Source organism: Adiantum capillus-veneris, chromosome 11, assembly GCF_014529385.1.
Source record: "Adiantum capillus-veneris isolate H3 chromosome 11, ASM1452938v2, whole genome shotgun sequence".
NCBI classification, from domain to species: Eukaryota; Viridiplantae; Streptophyta; class Polypodiopsida; order Polypodiales; family Pteridaceae; genus Adiantum; species Adiantum capillus-veneris.
Window position 1 is genome coordinate 137,084,854 of NC_140941.1, and position 22,162 is coordinate 137,107,015.

The 22,162-nt window shown below is 44.2% G+C and overlaps 1 protein-coding gene across 1 annotated transcript in view; it reads left to right on the forward strand.

Moving 5' to 3' along the window:
• Positions 1 to 3,437: 3,437 nt before the first annotated feature.
• LOC147448087 (DHHA1 domain protein) overlaps positions 3,438 to 22,162 on the forward strand; it is a 98,556-nt gene continuing 79,831 nt past the window's right edge. Inside the window, exons 1-2 of the mRNA XM_086523951.1 lie at positions 3,438 to 3,756; positions 21,058 to 21,156. Coding sequence (XP_086380077.1) covers positions 3,620 to 3,756; positions 21,058 to 21,156 — 236 coding nt within the window. The 5' untranslated portion in view covers positions 3,438 to 3,619. The remainder of the gene's footprint in view (positions 3,757 to 21,057; positions 21,157 to 22,162) is intronic.

Below are 22,162 nucleotides of genomic sequence, written 5' to 3' on the forward strand. Positions count from 1 at the left end.
GTCAAAAAGCAGGATCCTCAATGTGACGTGTTGGAGCTTTTCTCCACCACTTTGGGTCCATGACCTTTGCAGGCTCCATGCAGAACAAACACGGGCGACTTTGCCATTGCACCCATTCCACAATTATACATGCACTTTAATGTTTTGAGGTCACCTACAAGATGCCACTGAACTTGAAAGTCTCCCCTTCCATCTAGACTTAGTACCTCTCCCTGGTTAGTCTGTCGATTAATCACCTCCGGAATATTAGTTCGATGGAACACCCAATATAGAATCTCATGATCTTCTTTCTTTACCTGCAACACAAAATAAATGAGACTTAAGTAGATGTGAACATTTGAGCTTACCTGAGAATATCGCTTACCTCAAACGCACCAAGCCACCATATGTTAGATTTTGATTGAACACTAAAATATAAAGGATCATCACTGGGACACTTTGAGAGTGCTCTATTCATTAAAGTAATAGTAACACGCTCTAGCTTTTTCTCTTTAACAAGCTCACACTCATCCAGTTTTAACACAAAATGTAATACCCCTCGTGACTCTTCAAATGTGATGTTGTAAAACTCCACCATTCTCTTCTGTAATATCCGCAGGTCCATAAAAATATTATTGAACTCATCATATGCCATGTTTGCTCCATGGCCACTGTAAGTTGCTTTAATATGAAAGGGCTATCCAAGATAGTCTCCCTGTGCCTCGTTAAGGTGAAGCCTCTCTTTCCAAACACTTGAGGCTAATGATAGAAGTTTGGATTTTATACCCTTCTTAACAAAGATGGATGAGACAGACTTTTGGATAGCCGAATATCCTCTTTTTCTTACACCAAGGGAATCAAGTGTGCCTTGTATCTCTTTTGCAGGCACTGAGTTCTCTGAAATAAAGCGGTCCACTACATTTCGTTGTAGGACCTTAAACTTCTTGTCATGTACTATATCTGCTGCCAGGCTTCTACTTATAAGTGGCTTCAATCTCTTTCCTATATTGGCTTTGGGGTTAATGTTTTCCTTGTCAGGATAGATTGAATCTCTACATGAAGACAATGCATAAGTAAATAACAGAAAATTTGCTTCACTAACACTATTTAGGCACATGAAAACAATGCATAACAAGAAAAAACAAAAAGATTACTTAACTAAGACAATGTAGCCAACCAAGAAGTATCACCTTAATGCTTGAATTCTTTTCTTGAGACCTCCTGATGCAACCTACAATGTTTCAAGATTGCGCAATTTCTTCTTTCGGATACGAGCACCCAAGATGGTGTCCTTCATTTGACAACTTCGCATCTTTCCTTTCAGTTCTTGTACCTCTGTTTTATGTTGCAAAATGGTAACCTGATTTGTAGAATGTAAATGTGAAAGGCGAACAATCTCACATTGTTGAGCTTGGAGAATGCCCTTGTAAGTTTCAGCTTCTCTTGTAAGAGATTTACAATAACCCAGAAGGCCCTTTTCTCCATCACCAGCAAAGGTCAATAAGCTTGTAGGATTGACAAACGGTGGAGACGCATTAGTCATTGGATTCTTAGGGTAGAGAGAGCCTCTCGTCCAGATATCTATGTGTTTAGCTCCCTGAGCTCTGAGCGTGTCTATGGAAGCGGGAGGTATATGTGTGTTTGTTTTACTACGCTTAATCAATGGTTGGTACTCATTGTCCAAATCAATGTGAAGGTGATATTTGGCTCGTTTCTGGGTAACATTTGTGCCATTCGAGGAGTGCGCCATTAGCCAAATGTGCAGGTTTAATGGAAAGTGAATAGCGGCTGCGCCTTCGTTCCTCCATGTTAGCTTCATTCCCTCCATATTGACGAGGTTCATTCAATGCAATTGAAAAGAGGATTATCCCTCAATCACTACGAACGAATGTTCAGAAGAGTAAGGAATCTACTTAAAGTACACTTTTTGAACTTTTACTATGAAAGAACTAGCTCTATTATTTGCCATTTTTTCTAGAGAGAGAGAGTGCAAAAAATACATTTTCTTAGAAGGCCCTCCAAATGACCTCCGAAATTCCCTAATGTGCTTCCCTTCCTTCCCTCCCTGACTCGTTCACACCTTTTTTGAGAGTTTCATGGGTGTCACATACATGCAAAAATAGAAGATGTGTTGAGATAACTACATTGTGAAAAAATATGTTGCTTTGAAATCATATAAATCTACTAAAAGTTTTCGAGTTAGATATACCATCCTGTGCTCAGTCGTCTCTTAAGGCACTGCTATGATAATTTTATTATGCTATAACTGGATGTAATTGAGGTCTAAGTGATTGCAATTGAATGTAATTCAAATCTAATAGACGATAGTTGAATGTAGTTGAGGTCTAATTGAGAGAAAGTGTGTACAATCAAGCACAATCAAGACTAGTTCAATGAGTGAAAGTGTGTACATTAATCAAACACAATCAAGACTAGTTCAATAAAATTAGGTACGATTGAAATTGGGTGACCTCAATTGAATCAAATTGAGTGCAATTGGCTCCTTGAAGTTGCATTTAGTAGTAGAGTGCAATTATAATCGATGCCTAATTGAGCATATTGTGGTCTACATGGATATGAATTGAGCCAAATTTGGTCCAATTATGTGGACTTGGGTCTAGTTGAGTAGACCACACAAAGACCTTTCCATAGCTAGTCTTCTGATTGAAGAAGTGGTAACCATATCCACAAAACCCACTATTGAGGCTTCCCTTCACTTAAAAAGAGAACATACTATCGCACGATAGGATGTGTCGCACCTTGTGTAAGTTGGTTGAAATTTCAAGGCCACCACAATTGCCAACGCTTAAGCAGTAGAAATAATAGAGTTTAATACTATGAACATCCTCACTTTGAGCACAACTAAAACTCAACATGGTGTGTTGCTTTATCACTTCTTACTCTACCGTCAAGGTCACTGGTCGACGGGCAATCCATCGTGGCCCTCTATCCATTGACATCCTCACTTTGAGCACAATTAAAATTCAACATGGTGTGTTGCTTTATCACTTCTTACTCTACCGTCAAGGTCGCTGGTCGACGGGCAGTGCATCATGGCCCCTTGTCCACTGACGCATTATGCTTGCATGCAGCCGCACGATTGCTGCAAGGTCAGCACATAGAACGTCGTTCCCATGCATTCAATCATGTAAGCCATGTCAATAGCCATAACTAATCATCATGTCAACCGTAATTACAATCATCGCGAATGATTATAAGCCCCGTCAACATGCGTAATCTTTGCTACGTTGGTAGGTGTCCTCTGAAATCGTACCCTACACAGGCTGTACCCAGCACACATCGAGGCACATACGTAGGCCAACAACAGTTCATAACCATCGTACAACTCTGCAATCCTCATCACCATGTGATCAACTTGGCCCGCCTCCCAACGACCATTGACGATCGGGAATGGACACTCAATGTTCATTCTCTCATATTACTTGCTCCCCAATGGCTCCCGACACTCGCGGGTCGCCAAGGGGTAGCAGTATTATGAGGAATTCCCTACCCCATATTTTTACTTGGCGTGTGCCGTTTTAACGAATTTTCTTATCAGTAAGAATTCTGTCGTCTTTCTCTTCTTCTGCTCTCTCTTTCCAAATGGCGACTGTGTGAACATAAACACAAATTTTGAAAAATGGCGGGGCGTGCCGCAGTTCTGTACCACTATCCTTGCCCCGATGGAGCTTTCGCAGCGCTTGCTGCCTACCTCTACCACTCTCGCCTTGAGGTCCCCGCCGTCTTCTTCCCTAATACTGTCTACAACCCCATCAAGTAAGCGAGCTCTCTCAGTCTTTCTAATTTTTGTGGTTTGTCGAGAGCGCGAGCTCTGGACCAGGCGATGATAAATTTCGAACGCTTCTTCGCTTGCCTTTAAAAATTTCAAGACCAATTCAAATCAATGCCTTTCGCTAGTGCCCGAACTTTGACCGCCTGGCTATGGACTTTAGGGAGATTTTCATGGTTTTCCAAGAGTGCGAGCTCTGGACATTTCGGCGGGGATGGGGGGATGTGTGTGTGCCTGCATATGTATGCCCGCATCTTCAGGGTTGAGAGAGAGAGAGAGAGAGAGAGAGAGAGAGAGAGAGAGAGAGAGAGAGAGAGAGAGAGAGATGAAATGAAATGAAATGAAATGTTATATTAAACGTCTTCAAAAGGCCAAAATGACCTATGAGACCAAACTGTTACAAATTGTGAATCTGATACCATGTGTGGGTACAAAAAGACTAGAACAAAAATACTACTACTACTAGAATCCATCCTCATCTGCACTCTGGATGTCGAGAGAGTATGGCTCGAATCCTCTCCTGTAGTCTCCGTCGATGCAGTGTAGCCTCTCTCCTCTATCGTGGCCGTCTGGATTTCTGTAGCTCCAGTTCTCGGTTGATGAGAGTGCCAATAGTGGCCGAATGAGTGTGGGCCGAGCTTTGCAGTGATGGCTGCTCCTTTGGTTGTCCCATATCTAGTGAAAAGAAATATGTAATCCATCTCTGGGACTGTCTCTCTCTAGCTCTCCCTAGTAAAGTGTCTCTATATCCGTGTAACTCAAGTAGATATAGCCCAAGACATCTTTGATCCTCATAACTCATGACCCTAGAGAAAGGACCGAAACCCTCTCTGAATAAGCAGTGGAAACGGCCTCGAATCTCATAGTACACTGCGCAATGACAAATGTAATGTAGCTCTGTCTCTGGCCATTGGACACCTCCCATGTCGTGCTAGAATTGTCTTGATCCTCTGATGGAGCCTCCGTCGATGTCGTGGTTGCTCTTGTAGACGTGGATGTCTAGCTCTCTCGAGCTCAATGGCTTTTGTCTCCTAAATGACTGTGCATGAAATGCAGATGAACAATGTGATGGCGTGCCAAACCGTTCACCAAACACATGCCAAAACTAAGATCTAAACTTGACTTTTCGACCTAAAGCTATCCACTGTGGCAAATCACAACGGATTTACCAATGCGTGATGGACAATCGTGCTCGTGCTTTTTCTATGACTGTATCATGCCAAGGAAATAAACATGTAAAAGCGACTGACAAAACGGACAATCGTGATACATTGGGAATTCCTTGAATGCGAACTCTTTGTCTTTTCTAGAGTGGTTTGCATACATTCGTGCTCATTCGTGAGTGAATCATGTGCATCGTGCAATACGGCATGCCTATGAAAAGGCAACACATACAGACGGTGATGAAAATACAAGAAACCGTCACGAATGAGAGACTGGAACAATGCATACTAACTAATCATGCAAAAAAATACTTCTTGAATGGGTTCTTTGGACCTCGACTCGAGAGCCAAGATCGGTCCTGCGTGACTGATCGTATTTGAAAGTGGGCTAACTTTACTAGAAACATAATCATCCAAACCACCAAATTGCTCACGAGACTAGAACCATCTAGCTTGACGGTCACCCCAAGCTGTACGTGGTACAGACCGAAGCAACATGAAGGCTTGGTGATCCCGACGAAGAATCATATCTCTATCATGCAAAAAATGCATGTCGTGCTTTGGAGAAGACATGATAGCAAGAGAGTTCTTTTTATGCAATGACCATGCTTTTCCAGACTGTGGGACTGTGTACTGAGAGAAATTATGATACTGCGTGTTTTACCCTTTTTTTTAAAACATGAGAGTGAGATTATTGACAAAGACGGAATGTTCTGAACCATGGGAGGTGCTCCTTTAACTGAGAGAGAGAGAGAGTGTTTTTTTTCCAATCAATTTGCGGGATATAATCTTTAAACCACTTGATGTCAAAAATTAAATCACATCCTGTGAGGAGAAACTACAAATCTACGACAAAAACCAACATTTTGAACTAACACTGTCACATCAGGGCATTTATGCGTGAAATAAGAGTACATGCTAGGAGCAAATCCAAAGATCACAATGGGATCTATTGGAAGAGTTGATAAACGTGTGCTCTTCATGAGAGAATCACTAATCACATCATGTATACTACCCGAATCAAACAAGACCACAATGCGTTGACTCTACACATGACCATAACATTGCATGAGAGACTCATCTACATGATCCTGAGAAACTTTGGACACATTAGTGTTCTCACTGAGTGCATTAACAGATGATGTGGTTTTTGTGGATTCTTTGGTGGGTTTTTTAGGTGCTTTCTTAGGACAAACTCGTTTTATGTGACCTTTAGTGTGACATTTAAAACATCTTCCTTCTAGTGCGTCAACTTAGGGGTTTCCTGAGTTTTAACCTTTTCTTTATCATCCTTGTGAGAGTTCTGTGCTCGAGGTGTAGAAGAAGATTGAGAAGAAGAATTACCGTTCTGCTTATCATTGGTCTTATTGCTTTGCTTATCATTGGTCTTACCGGTCGGTTGATTCTGAGTACTCGACTTGTTCTCCTTTGGCTTACCTTTGTTGTGCTTCATTTCTTGTGCTAGAGCAATTCTGAAGGCGTCATTGTAGTCCGTAGGGTTGAAAACTTGCACATCAAATTTGATGTACTTGTCTAACCCGAAAAGGAAAGCCTCCTTTTGTCCGGCATCCGATTTGCGCAATTGGACGCCAATCTACAAAATACGGTTAGAAAGAGACATAACAGGAGTGCCATTTTGTTTTAGACCACGCCAATCTTCTTTTCACCGATCTAGGTACTGCGGTGGCATGAAGCGAGCCTTGAGCTTGTCTTGGAAATCACACCAATTGAAAAAGTGGGGTACACCTTCCTCGGCATGCTCAAGATGCTCAACAAACTGTGACCCCTGTTAAGTTTGATACCAATTAATGGTGTGTCACATGACACATCCAACCCTATGTGTCCGTGGACAAGCTAAAGCATGATCAGGGTTCAGTCAGTCCAATCAGTCTAGATTAGAAGTGATCTGGCACTTTTTGTGAGTCTATTCGTAGACCGTGCATGCCCAGTCACTTAGCATAGATGCATATCCTCTGGTTGTACACAACATGATCATCAATATTCCCATCAGAATCCATTAGAATTAGTTAGGAGAATTTTCCAGTGATTTTAGCCTATTTTCCCTATTTTTGACATTTTTCACTTATTATTTTTAAGTGACTTTCCAACAAAAGTAGGTAGGGCACTTTTGCTAAGTTAATATATAAGCAAATCCAAGTTAGCACTAAATGGAAGAAGAGGCGGCAGAAGCACATGCTCAACAGGCACCTTCTCAGCAAGACCCAACAAGAACCTTTGCGTTTTCCATTGTCGTCACCGCCAACACCCATCAGCCTCAGCGTTTTAGCATCGCCATCCTCTCCCCCTCCCTTGGCGTTTCCTCTCTCAGCAAGCCATCGCCATCCATTCCCATGCTTGGCGTTTTTCCCTACCCAAAGGCAGCCTTGCCCTAGCGTTTTACTAACGCTAGCAACCTCTGCAAAGGAGCAGCGTTTTCAGCCACAAAAACGCTAGCAACCTCTGCAAATTCTCAGCGTTTTCAGCCATAAAAAAATGCAGCTTCAGCAGTAGCAAAAACGAAGATTCCAGCAGATAGAAACGCAGCAGATTCAGCCTAAGTGGTTGCAAAAGTTCCCCCATTTTCAGCCCATAAAAATGCAGCCAAAACAGTCATTTTCAGCCACCGAAACAGTCCCGAAATTCCGTAGATAGAAGACCACAGATTTCAGCCCTAGTGTCGTCGTCGTCATCACCGTCGTCATCATCGGCATAGTCCCAGATTACATCAGTCCATTGCATCGTCATTGCACCACTTTGTGCAATCATAAGTAGACCACTCTCGCCGACGAGAGTGGAGCCTTTGGAGGAGGGTTTTACGTCTCTGGTGTCGTATCTCTCTTCTCTCTCTATCTCTCAGTCTCATACACTTACACGCACAGTGTCCATTCACTTTGTTTGTGATCATAGCACTTTCCATTAAGAACGGAAGGCTCTCCCTTCCATAAGAACTAAAAAGAACCTTCAGCATAGTTCGGAGCACTCATCTTGAGCAAAGCGCAAACAATCATTCCGCAGCACCTAACATTGGTATCAGAGCTTTGGCAGTGTTCTATATCACTCAAGGAAAGAACCACAAGAACCACATAATTTTTTTTTGCTTGTTGAGGTCGCACAAACCCAAGTTCGCTTGGGCATGTCGATTCCTAATCGTGTTTTTTGAAGAGTGACAGGAATCCCAAGAAAGAAGGGCTTGTCCAGCCTCCCCTTGTGTCTCTTTTCACTCATTGAGAGCGGACTGTGCACTTAGCGGCCGGCCAATCGACGTGCGGTGGGAAAAAGAAACCTTGGTGTGAGCGCAAGGCCGCCAAGGGGTGCACCCGCGGAAAAGAGTAGAACTCGGTTGAAGAGAAGATCCTTCTCAAACACGATGTGCAAGCGAAAGAAAACCCCAAGAACCCAAGAACTTAAGAACCCACAAGAACCAACGACTTCAGAATGGTTATCACTCGAAGCGGAATGGATACTTCGCTTGGAGGTGATGAGCATGAGAGAGGCGAAGAAGGATTTTCCCCATCAGGAGGTTTTTCCGATCCTCCCCCTTCACCATCTACGACAAGGATTGCACTAACTCCTATGGAGGCTTTCGATAAGAGGATGATGGACAGGAAGTTAGAAAGCGAAGAAAGAATCGTAGCCATCGAGCTTAAGTACCAAGAAAGAATGGCAGCCATAGCGCGTGAGAGCAAGCAAGCACGCTTGGAAGCCAAAGCAAGAGAAGCGGAATTTGATCGAGAGAACAAAGCAAGAGAAGCAAAATTTGATCGCGAGACCAAAGAAAGAGAAGCAAGATTTTATTGCGAGAACAAAGCACGAATGCAAGAGATGTTGCGACTCTCTTCTCAAGTTCAGGCACCGATACAAGAGATTCGGGAAAAGGAGACTCTCTCAGTCTCTTCTTCTCCAAAGCATGACACACAGGATTTGCATTATTGTGTGAAGCATGATGATTTGCATGATCAAGATGTGATTTCTCACAAGCATGATGATTTGCATGATCAAAATGTGATTTCTCACAAGCATGATGAGTTGCATGAAGATGATGTGATTGTTCACAAGGATGATGTGTTAGTGGATGCTTTTTCTAGCGAAGCTAACCTCGTCATAGATTTGATCAATCACGAAGGATCGATCTTGGCTCTCGAGCTTAGGTCCAAAGAACCCTTACTATGTGTTCGCATGATTGATATGCACGCATTGTTCAAGTGTTTCATTTGTGATCGTTTCCTGTATTTGAGTCAGCATCTTTATGTGATCCCTTTTCCTAGGCATGACATATTGTTTGTTGAGCACGTTTCTCTCATGGATGAGCACGAATGTATGCAGATTTTTCATGAAGTATGTACATAAGGAAGTCACATTCCATGTCTCTTTCTTGGCATGGCACAGTTTCTGAACGAGCACATGAAAGTGTGAGCACAAAGCATGGGCATTTCCATTGTGTTTTGCCACAATTGATTGCTCTAGATCAAAAGAGAAAGATTCGATCTCATTGTTTGCATGTGTTTGATGAACGGTTTGGCACTCCGTCTCTTTGTTCATCTACATTGCATGCACAGTCTTTGAGGAAGACAAGATTTTTTCCACTCACTTTACATGGAATGGGTATGTTCATGGTTTTGTGTTGGAAATGGTCTCAGGAATTTTCAGCCATGGAGATTTTTGAAGAAGAAAGAAGCATGACTCTAGACGCAGTTGAAGCATCCAAGGAAACTCAGAAGAGTTTGTGTCGCTTTCGGTGCGGCCCAAGGAAGCAAGCGTTGCAGACCTTTATGAAGTTCAAGTACCGCACGACCCACACATCCGAGTGGGCCGGCGACGAGTTCCTTCCAGGATTTCGGATGCTATTGACGATCTCCCTCGACGCCATACAGTTCGGTACCAGTATCTCACTTTGAAAAGGAGGGGATGTCACATGACACATCCAACCCTATGTGTCCGTGGACAAGCTAAAGCATGATCAGGGTTCAGTCAGTCCAGTCAGTCTAGATTAGAAGTGATCTGGCACTTTTTGTGAGTCTATTCGTAGACCGTATGCCCAGTCACTTAGCATAGATGCATATCCTCTGGTTGCACATAGCATGATCATCAGTATTCCCATTAGAATCCATTAGAATCAGTTAGGGGAATTTTCCAATGATTTTAGCCTATTTTCCCTATTTTTGACATTTTTCACTTATTATTTTTAAGTGACTTTCCAACAAAAGTAGGTAGGGCAATTTTGCTAAGTTAATATATAAGCAAACCCAAGTTAGCACTAAATGGCAGAAGAGGCAGCCGGAGCAAATGCTCAACAGGCGCCTTCTCTGTAGGACCCAGCAAGAACCTTGGCGTTTTCCATTGTCGTCACCGCCAACACCCATCAGCCTCAGCGTTTTAGCATCGCCATCCTCTCCCCCTCCCTTGGCGTTTCCTCTCCCAGCAAGCCATTGCCATCCATTCCCATCCTTGGCGTTTTTCCCTACCCAAAGGCAGCCTTGCCCTAGCGTTTTACTAACGCTAGCAACCTCTGCAAAGGAGCAGCGTTTTCAGCCACAAAAACGCTAGCAACCTCTGCAAATTCTCAGCGTTTTCAGCCATAAAAAAACGCAGCTTCAGTAGTAGCAAAAACGAAGATTCCAGCAGATAGAAACGCAGCAGATTCAGCCTAAGTGGTTGCAGAAGTTCCCCCATTTTCAGCCCATAAAAACGCAGCCAAAACAGTCATTTTCAGCCACCGAAACAGTCCCGAAATTCTGTAGATAGAAGACCACAGATTTCAGCCCTAGTGTCGTCGTCGTCATCACCGTCGTCGTCATCGGTATAGTCCCAGATTGCATCAGTCCATTGCATCATCATTGTACCACTTTGTGCAATCATAAGTAGACCACTCTCGCCGACGAGAGTGGAGCCTTCGGAGGAGGGTTTTACAACGTCTCTGGTGTCGTATCTCTCTTCTCTCTCTATCTCTCAGTCTCATACACTTACACGCACAGTGTCCATTCACTTTGTTTGTGATCATAGCACTTTCCATTAAGAACGGAAGGCTCTCCCTTCCATAAGAACTAAAAGGAACCTTGAGCATAGTTCGGAGCACTCATCTTGAGCAAAGCGCAAACAATCATTCCGCAGCACCTAACATTGGTATCATAGCTTTGGCAGTGTTTTGTATCACTCAAGGAAAGAACCACAAGAACCACATAATTTTTTTTTGCTTGTTGAGGTCGCACAAACCCAAGTTCGCTTGGGCATGTCGATTCCTAATCGTGTTTTTTGAAGAGTGACAGGAATCCCAAGAAAGAAGGGCTTGTCCAGCCTCCCCTTGTGTCTCTTTTCACTCATTGAGAGCGGACCGTGCACTTAGCGGCCGGCCAATCGACGTGCGGTGGGAAAAAGAAACCTTGGTGTGAGCGCAAGGCCGCCAAGGGGTGCACCCGCGGAAAAGAGTAGAACTCGGGTGAAGAGAAGATCCTTCTCAAACACGATGTGCAAGCGAAAGAAAACCCCAAGAACCCAAGAACTTAAGAACCCACAAGAACCAACGACTTCAGAATGGTTATCACTCGAAGCGGAATGGATACTTCGCTTGGAGGTGATGAGCATGAGAGAGGCGAAGAAGAATTTTCCCCACCAGGAGGTTTTTCCGATCCTCCCCCTTCACCATCTACGACAAGGATTGCACTAACTCCTATGGAGGCTTTCGATAAGAGGATGATGGACAGGAAGTTAGAGAGCGAAGAAAGAATCGTAGCCATCGAGCGTAAGTACCAAGAAAGAATGGCAGCCATAGCACGTGAGAGCAAGCAAGCACGCTTGGAAGCCAAAGCAAGAGAAGCGGAATTTGATCGAGAGAACAAAGCAAGAGAAGCAAAATTTGATCGCGAGACCAAAGAAAGAGAAGCAAGATTTTATCGCGAGAACAAAGCACAAATGCAAGAGATGTTGCGACTCTCTTCTCAAGTTCAGGCACCGATGCAAGGGATTCGGGACAAGGAGACTCTCTCAGTCTCTTCTTCTCCAAAGCATGACACACAGGATTTGCATTATTGTGTGAAGCATGATGATTTGCATGATCAAGATGTGATTTCTCACAAGCATGATGATTTGCATGATCAAAATGTGATTTCTCACAAGCATGATGAGTTGCATGAAGATGATGTGATTGTTCACAAGGATGATGTGTTAGTGGATGCTTTTTCTAGCGAAGCTAACCTCGTCATAGATTTGATCAATCACGAAGGATCGATCTTGGCTCTCGAGCTTAGGTCCAAAGAACCCTTACTATGTGTTCGCATGATTGATATGCACGCATTGTTCGAGTGTTTCATTTGTGATCGTTTCCTGTATTTGAGTCAGCATCTTTATGTGATCCCTTTTCCTAGGCATGACATATTGTTTGTTGAGCACGTTTCTCTCATGGATGAGCACGAATGTATGCAGATTTTTCATGAAGTATGTACATAAGGAAGTCACATTCCATGTCTCTTTCTTGGCATGACACAGTTTCTGAACGAGCACATGAAAGTGTGAGCACAAAGCATGGGCATTTCCATTGTGTTTTGCCACAATTGATTGCTCTAGATCAAAAGAGAAAGATTCGATCTCATTGTTTGCATGTGTTTGATGAACGGTTTGGCACTCAGTCTCTTTGTTCATCTACATTGCATGCACAGTCTTTGAGGAAGACAAGATTTTTTCCACTCACTTTACATGGAATGGGTATGTTCATGGTTTTGTGTTGGAAATGGTCTCAGGAATTTTCAGCCATGGAGATTTTTGAAGAAGAAAGAAGCATGACTCTAGACGCAGTTGAAGCATCCAAGGAAACTCAGAAGACTTTGTGTCGCTTTCGGTGCGGCCCAAAGAAGCAAGCGTTGCAGACCTTTATGAAGTTCAAGTACCGCACGACCCACACATCCGAGTGGGCCGGCGACGAGTCCCTTCCAGGATTCCGGATGCTATTGGCGATCTCCCTCGACGCCATACAGTTCGGTACCAGTATCTCACTTTGAAGAGGAGGGGATGTCACATGACACATCCAACCCTATGTGTCCGTGGACAAGCTACAGCATGATCAGGGTTCAGTCAGTCCAGTCAGTCTAGATTAGAAGTGATCTGGCACTTTTTGTGAGTCTATTCGTAGACCGTATGCCCAGTCACTTAGCATAGATATATATCCTCTGGTTGCACACAGCATGATCATCAGTATTCCCATTAGAATCCATTAGAATCAGTTAGGGGAATTTTCCAATGATTTTAGCCTATTTTCCCTATTTTTGACATTTTTCACTTATTATTTTTAAGTGACTTTCCAACAAAAGTAGGTAGGGCAATTTTGCTAAGTTAATATATAAGCAAACCCAAGTTAGCACTAAATGGCAGAAGAGGCAGCAGGAGCAAATGCTCAACAGGCACCTTCTCTGCAGGACGCAGCAAGAACCTTGGCGTTTTCCATTGTCGTCACCGCCAACACCCATCAGCCTCAGCGTTTTAGCATCGCCATCCTCTCCCCCTCCCTTGGCGTTTCCTCTCCCAGCAAGCCATCGCCATCAATTCCCCTGCTTGGCGTTTTTCCCTACCCAAAGGCAGCCTTCCCCTAGTGTTTTACTAACGCTAGCAACCTCTGCAAAGGAGCAGCGTTTTCAGCCACAAAAACGCCAGCAACCTCTGCAAATTCTCAGCGTTTTCAGCCATAAAAAAACGCAGCTTCAGTAGTAGCAAAAACGCAGATTCCAGCATATAGAAACGCAGCAGATTCAGGCTAAGTGGTTGCAGAAGTTCCCCCATTTTTAGCCCATAAAAATGCAGCCAAAACAGTCATTTTCAGCCACCGAAACAGTCCCGGAATTCAGCAGATAGAAGACCACAGATTTCAGCCCCAATGTCGTCATCGTCATCGGCATAGTCCCAGATTGTATCAGTCCATTGCATCGTCATTGTACCACTTTGTGCAATCATAGGTAGACCACTCTCGCCGACGAGAGTGGGGCCTTCGGAGGAGGGTTTTACAACGTCTCTGGTGTCGTATCTCTCTTCTCTCTCTATCTCTCAGTCTCATATACTTGCACGCACAGTGTCCATTCACTTTGTTTGTGATGATAGCACTTTCCATTAAGAACGGAAGGCTCTCCCTTCCATAAGAACTAAAAGGAACCTTGAGCATAGTTCGGAGCACTCATCTTGAGCAAAGCGCAAACAATCATTCCGCTGCACCTAACATGGTGTCACCTACTAGATACATGGCAACAGTCAAATTTATTGTTACTTGTTTTCTTGTTAGTCGCAAAGTAAGCATTAAATTGATGCAACCACGAATGAATCACAAAAGCATTCATCTTACCATCGTACTTACTAAACGTCAACTTCTCAATGAGTGGGTTGTTTGAATCCTCGTCTCTACCTATGCTACGTGATGATTCGCCAACCTCCTTGAGTGGCTCGGTCTTCGAGGAGAGTACTTGTAGGACCAGCTCTTGCATGCATTGGTCTCTCTACGCATGTTGCTCTAACTCCATAGCCACGCGCTTTTCTTCGGCCGCTATGCGTTGAGCCTCGTGTGCTTGCTCACGCTCGACCTCCATAATTGCCCTTTTTTCTTCGCGATCTTGATCCATGGCGGCACACTGAGCCTCTTGTTGTAGCATCATCTCCATCATCGTCTTGACCAAATCCTCCACAGGGTTTGGTGCAATCTGTGGCGTAGATGGGGATGGGGATGATCCGGGAACAATCCGCATGGTGTAGAAACTTCGTCTTCTCCAACTCTACTCTCATCACCTTCACGCAAAGTATCCATTCCACTTCGGGTGATGACCATGCACTGAGTTCTTGGGTACTTGGGATTCTTGAGTACTTGGGTACTCAGGGTTCTTGGGGTTCTTGAGTACTCGGGGTTCTTGGCTTGCAATCTACGTTTAAGAAGGCTTTTCTCTTACCCAAGCTCAACTCCTTCCTACAGGTGCACTCATTCGCTCACACCAAGGTTGCTTTTTCCCACCTCACTTCGATTGGCTTGCCGCTAAGTGCAAGGTCCGCTCTCAATGAGTGGAAAAGAGGAACGAGGGGAGTCTGGACAAGCCCTTCTTTCTTGGGTTACCTGCCACTCTTCAAAAACACAGATTAGGGATCGACACGCCCAAGTGGTCTTGGGTTACGTGCAACCACAACAAGCAAAAAAAAATTCTTGTGGTTCTTCGTTCTTCTTTCCTTGAGTGATGATACCGAACACTGCCAAAGAGCTTTGATACCAATGTAATGTGCAGCGGAAGTGAATGATGGTGTATGGATCAGGATGAGTGATCAGTGGGTGTTCAAGGTTCCTTTTACTTTAGAGGAAGGAAGAGCCTTCCTTGCTTAGAGAGAGAATGTGTAATGACCAAAACAAGAGAGTGGAATGCAAACTGTGAGTGAGAGTGCAAGAGAATGCTAGAGAGAGAGTAAAGAGACGACACCAGATGGGGACCCAAACCCCCCTCCAAGGGCCCTCCTCTCTATTGCTAGAGAGGTATTTGCTTTAGATTGCACAAAGGTCTGGTACAATCATAGTTACCTGGAACGGGAACGGGGAACGGGAACGGGAGGGTCCGGACCGGGACGGGAATGGGGAGGAGAAGGGGGGGGGGGGGGGGGGGGGGGGGGGGGGAAGGGGAACGGGGCCGGAACAGTCCACCTAAAGTAAGGCTTGAATTATCTCCATTCAGCTTAGTCCCAAATAAACTCCTAAACAACCCCAAAATTGCCTGCTCTCAAACCGCACCAAATATGTTCCCCGAACAGCCCCAAATCTGCCCCCAAAAGCCGACTTTTTTTCGCCCAAATGTCTACTTTTGCCCGTTCTGCCCCGCGTTTCGCCGTTTCGTCTCATGTTCCGCCTCGTTCCCTCCATTCCGGAACACCGTTCCGCTTACAGCCCGTTCCGGAACGGCGTTCCGTTCCCATCTCCGTTTGGGGAATGGGACTCGTCCGGAATGCTGTTTCGGAACGTTTGGGTTGTGTTCCCCCCGTTCCCTGTTACATTGGGTACAATGCTTCTAGATGTTGTGGTACTTGACGACGTCGATGTTCACGAGAACGACGACAACGAAGATTGAGGGCTGAAAATGAAAATGCTAGGGTTGAGGCTGGCTGAAAACTGAGTGCTGTCCTAGGGCTGAAATCTGCAATTGTGCCGGCGACGACAACGGTAACGACGAGGCTATGCAAAACCGCTGATGTGGTTGAAATCTGAAAACGTTGCCTGAAACTGATAACCTTAGTGGATTCCGGTGAGGGATTTTGTACGGGAAAATGGTGGTACGGCGAGGCTAAGGGATGATCTTCGGGGCTGAAAAACGCTGATCTTGCTGGCGTTTTTTCCCAAAGCTGTGAACGTAATGTCTGCTAGCAAAAACGCCAGGCTTCTGCTTTTGGAGAAAAACGTTGGAGAGCTTGAGGGTGTTGCTGGTCTGCTGGGTGCTTGCCCTCCTTGTGTCTCTGCTTCTTCTGACTCCTACCGAAGCGCTAGGCCTCCTTATATAGTCAACTCAAACTGGGTCGAGCAGTGCAAGATTAGGATTCCAGGATTTGGGAAATAAATGTCACTTATTAATAAAATAAGTGCCAAGTAAGAGGTGGTTCCCACGCGCAGTCGGAACTAATTCAAGCACTGGCAAATGCTCATGCTGGGTACAGAATGAAATGCTAGTTATTGCGGGTTGTGCAATCAAAGGGTATGCAGCTACTCTAAGTGCCTGTACTGAAAAACACATGCGATGGGCAAACATCTTGTCAATGTTCCATTTTCAGATTGTGCATGTGGAAGCGAAAAAGAACGTGTGGCTGATGCATTGTCACGAAAGCCCCAAATTTTGGCAGTGTCAATTCCGTACCATTGTGAACTAGACCAATAGAGAGAGAAAAGAGACGACACCAGATGGGGACCCAAACCCCCCTCCAAGGGCCCTCCTCTCTATTGCTAGAGAGGTATTTGCTTTAGATTGCACAAAGGTCTGGTACAATCATAGTTACGGGGAACGGGAACGGGAGGGTCCGGAACGGGACAGGAATGGGGAGGAGAAGGGGGGGGGGGAACGGGAACGGGGCCGGAACGGTCCACCTAAAGTAAGGCTTGAATTATCTCCATTCAGCTTAGTCCCAAATAAACTCCTAAACAACCCCAAAATTGCCTGCTCTCAAACCGCACCAAATATGTTCCCCGAACAGCCCCAAATCTGCCCCCAAAAGCCGACTTTTTTTCCCCCAAATGTCTACTTTTGCCCGTTCCGCCCCGCGTTTCACCGTTTCGTCTCATGTTCCGCCTCGTTCCCTCCATTCCGGAACATCGTTCCGGTTACAGCCCGTTCCGGAACGGCGTTCCGTTCCCATCTCCGTTTGGGGAATGGGACTCGTCCGGAATGCTGTTTCGGAACGTTTGGGTTGTGTTCCCCCCGTTCCCTGTTACATTGGGTACAATGCTTCTAGATGTTGTGGTACTTGACGACGACGATGTTGACGACAACGACGACAACGAAGATTGAGGGCTGAAAATGAAAATGCTAGGGTTGAGGCTGGCTGAAAACTGAGTGCTGTCCTAGGGCTGAAATCTGCAATTGTGCCGGCGACGACAACGGTAACGACGAGGCTATGCAAAACCGCTGATGTGGTTGAAATCTGAAAACACTGCCTGAAACTGATAACCTTAGTGGATTCCGGTGAGGGATTTTGTACGGGAAAATGGTGGTACGGCGAGGCTAAGGGATGATCTTCGGGGCTGAAAAACGCTGATCTTGCTGGCGTTTTTTCCCAAAGCTGTGAACGTAATGTCTGCTAGCAAAAACGCTAGGCTTCTGCTTTTGGAGAAAAACGTTGGAGAGCCTGAGGGTGTTGCCGGTCTGCTGGGTGCTTGCCCTCCTTGTGTCTCTGCTTCTTCTGACTCCTACCGAAGCGCTAGGCCTCCTTATATAGTCAACTCAAACTGGGTCGAGCAGTGCAAGTTTAGGATTCTAGGATTTGGTAAATAAATGTCACTTATTAATAAAATAAGTGCCAAGTAAGAGGTGGTTCCCACGCGCGGTCGGAACTAATTCAAGCACTGGCAAATGCTCATGCTGGGTACAGAATGAAATGCTAGTTATTGCAGGTTGTGCAATCAGAGGGTATGCAGCTACTCTAAGTGCCTGTACTGAAAAACACATGCGATGGGCAAACATCTTGTCAATGTTCCATTTTCAGATTGTGCATGTGGAAGCGAAAAAGAACGTGTGGCTGATGCATTGTCACGAAAGCCCCAAATTTTGGCAGTGTCAATTCCGTACCATTGTGAACTAGACCAAATGAAGACACAATATGCTGAAGATTCAGATTTTGCAAGGATTTATGATCAGCTTATTGATGGGCAACATCATGAACACTATATGCTTAAGAATGACTTTCTCATGATGCATGGAAAGCTATGCGTTACTAAACAGTTACGACCAAAGCTATTGATGGAAAGTCACGCTCCACCATATACTAGGCATCGTGGAATTGGGGTTGATGGATTCTTCTATTGGCTAGCTTTACGTCAAGATGTTGACACATTTGTAAGATCATGCTTAGTATGCCAAAAGTCAACTTTGACAGGCAAAAGCAATCGGGATTGTTGCAGCCATTGGTGATCCCTGATAGGCCATGGGATAGCATAGCGATGGAATTTATCTTTGATCTTCCAAGAACGCAAACAGGCAATGATGGGATTTGGACTATCATCCTTCTAAGGCCCTTTGTTGGTGATGTGCTAGAGATTATGCTTGATGAGGAAAAGCCCAAAGTGGAAGAATTGGATGAGATTCTTGTTCTTGAACACATATTGACTTATGAGGACAGGAAGGTTAGAGGAAAGGCTGCAAGATGCTATTTGGTGATGTTCTATCCATCGTTGGATGTTAAATGGATGGAAGAGTCTGAATGGTTGATTCACCTCAGGTACTGTAACTGTATCTTGAAGCCTTTCAGATGGAATCCACAATGACTTGATGTAGCTCTATGGAGCGAGGTGAGAATATGGTTCATGATGCTCAAAGGAGTAGCTATGCAATTGTATCTACTCTTTTCATACAGAATTCGGTTAGACAAGCTTGTACTTGAAGTACACGAGAAAACTTCTATGCTTGATATATGTGTGGTGGCCAAGTTGGTGGGATTGTTTAATCATCCAACGCTACATTTTCGGAAGCATGTATATCTTTGATTCCCATTGTAGAATATATGTGATATGAGGAGATATCAGCATGTATTATTGACCTGCAAGCATGGTGGGGTATGTCACCAGGAGGTGCATTTTTCTTGTTGCCTTCTTTAAATATGTAGTACATATTTTTATTCTTATTTATTTTATTTTTACTTGTTTTCCTCGAAACCCTTGAAAAGGTGCAAGTGGACATTGCATGGCTAGTGTGAAACGTGTGCGGCCGAGCGGGTTTCTATCGGGAATTTAGGTCGGTCGGTCAGGATATGGTCGCCATTTAGCACTGAATTCTGATGAACATGGAAGCTCATGTGCACCAAAATGGAATTTGGGCCACTCGTCAAGTCACTGACAACTGGTCGCCAGTTAGCACTGAATTCTGATGAACACGGAAGCTCATGTGCACCAAAACGGAATTTGGCCCACTCGTCAAGTCACTGACAACTTTATAAGTTAGTGGGTACTAGGAAATCAAACCAAAGGGGCAAGCTGGACACATGGCAGTAGGAGAGCAACCTGCAAAACACCTCAACAAGAGGGTCCCCCCAAATGAGAGTGGACGTTGATTTTTGAGTCATAGTGAACTATAGTGTGTGTGTGAGTAGTGGGTGTAGGTGATCACAGCTTTAATGGAAAGCTTGCCTTCTCCCTTGTCTCATGTAACCCGACAATTTGCTCTCGCGCATCTCTCTCTCCCCTTTGCACATATGGTAATGCCCCATTAGTTGAGCTTCTCAGTTGACCATGTACAACTCTAGGGGTTTTATGCACGTTTGCCAAGGTAAGAGCCTTCTGAACAGGTACTGGATTAACTAATTGCTAATTCCCCATAGGTACGCACAATTCCATCGCGAAAGATTGTGAATTTGGAGAGTTTTCTCGCGTGAAAACTCATCCAAATTACAGGGGAATTGTCCCATTGCGTGCGGGAGCTCCTAGGACACGCGTAGACGTGTTCGTTCCGCTCAAAACGATCCAAAACAGAGAATAACAACCTGTTGTATTTTTCTGCAGGTTTAGGGTTTCACACCTAAACTGCAAGGAATCACTGATTCACCAGGGGAGCCTCGGGAAGGTCTTAGGATGCTTATACAGGGCTTTGGGCATCTGGCAGTGACAAAACAGGGATGAACTGGCTGATCTGTGTGGGGCTGAAAGAGAGTGATTCGCTTATCCAATGACAATCCATCTATGCTGAAACCATGTAACCAGTAAATTAAGAGCTGCTTGTACGCAATGTGGAAACTAACCTTGGCCACGTTTATTATCCATGCATCTGACACGAAAATGGGAGTATTTTTGGTAGGTTGAAACTCCAAAGAACCTAAGCATTGCTCCTAGCAATTTGGTTCAAGTGCCAAGTACAAGCCAATTAAGCCACCTCTTAACTTTTTAACTGGTAGGGACTCTCTTTCAAGTTTTGAGGCTCTTCCAAACAGGGGCAATGAGGGACCATTGTTAATGATTGAATTTCTTTTGGCTTCTTTGCACTGATAGACGGCACCAGAAATTTGACTTTCTCATAAAGGGCATCGATGAGTTGACTTATGATTCTTAGTGCATTGCCATAATGCATTTTGCCAGGGACTTGATGCTATTGATGGTGGCCTTTTCCACTACGTATGGACATGTCATGGAATTTAAGACAATTATTCTCTTCCTTTAACACAGCAGATGGAGCTTTCATGGGGCGATTTCTACCTTATGTTTTCGACTAATGAAAGGATCTAAGGCCAAATAACCGTGTCTTCACAAGATCAACTCATATTTGCTTATTCTATACTTGCGTTTTGCTGGAAATTCTTTGTTTGGGCATGCTAAGTCATCGCAATGGTGAAAGACTAATTTTTAAATTGTGCATCGACACTTAACTGCTTCCAATCTCTTCAATGTAGAAAACAGGTAAGGTGCATTGACGTGAGTTTTTTTTTCCGGTTTTAATACAGGATTAAGGATCTTGATCAGGAATCTTTCGATGTATTCTACCTTCTGGACTTTGTAGGGCCTGAAGGGTTCGCACTTGAGCTTTGCTCAAAAGCAAAAAAGTAAGTTCTTTTGTCCCAGTTGCCTTGCATCGCATCAAGAGGTGAATGCCTAATTATTGAGGTATGTATAAACAGATGAAAAACGTTTGTATGTCATGAAAAATTGGTTCACAAAAGAAATGAATGGTAGTGCTATTTTTTAAATTTCTAGATAAGCAAGTAGATAATGAAATTAGTGATTATTTGTTTGTAAAAAATAAAATAAATGAATTTCACGTATGAAAACATATATATATCTTAGTGATGCATGTATATGCAATATACATAGGTTTTTTAGTGTGTTTGTTCACATACATACAATATATGCTTGTATACACACTTTTTTTTTTTTGTAAATCTATTTTTGATTAATTTACCTGTGGGAAACCTCAAGGCGAGGAAAACCCACCAAAAAGATCATATACAAAGGGAAGAACATTGAAGTGCTTTGCGATACAAAAGCACTAAAAACAAACATAGAAGAGCTACAAGGTTTCTAGGGATAAGTCCCCAATGTCAAAGGCAAAATGTAACGATTGCCTCAACGAAAACTTGAACGATGGAAAAGGATCTGCATCATGCTGGTGAAACATGCGGAGATTGCGAAGGTGCCATAGGGACCATAGCGACCAAAATTTGACCCATGCGAAGAAAATGGCAAATTGCTTGTGGGAATGCGGAAGAATGCCAAAAAGCCAGAATTGTTTGTGGAAGGCTGCTGAGGGAAATTGAAGGTGCATACAAGTAGAAACGCGACGAAGGAAAGCCCTTGTGCAACGACACTCCCAAAGCAGATGTCTGACAGTCTCATCAGCAGCGGAGCAACCGACGCAACAAGAGGAGCTAATGCGGCACGCCGCAAGGAGTGCTCCAACTGGAAGAACTCCCAACAAACACTGCCAAAGAAACAAACGCTCCTTAAGTGGCAAGCGAGACTTCCAGATTGCAGTAAGAGCTTGCCCCCACCATTGATCGGATTGGTGTAAATCCTAGAGCGCATTACAATGATTAGCCAGCCAAGAGTCTT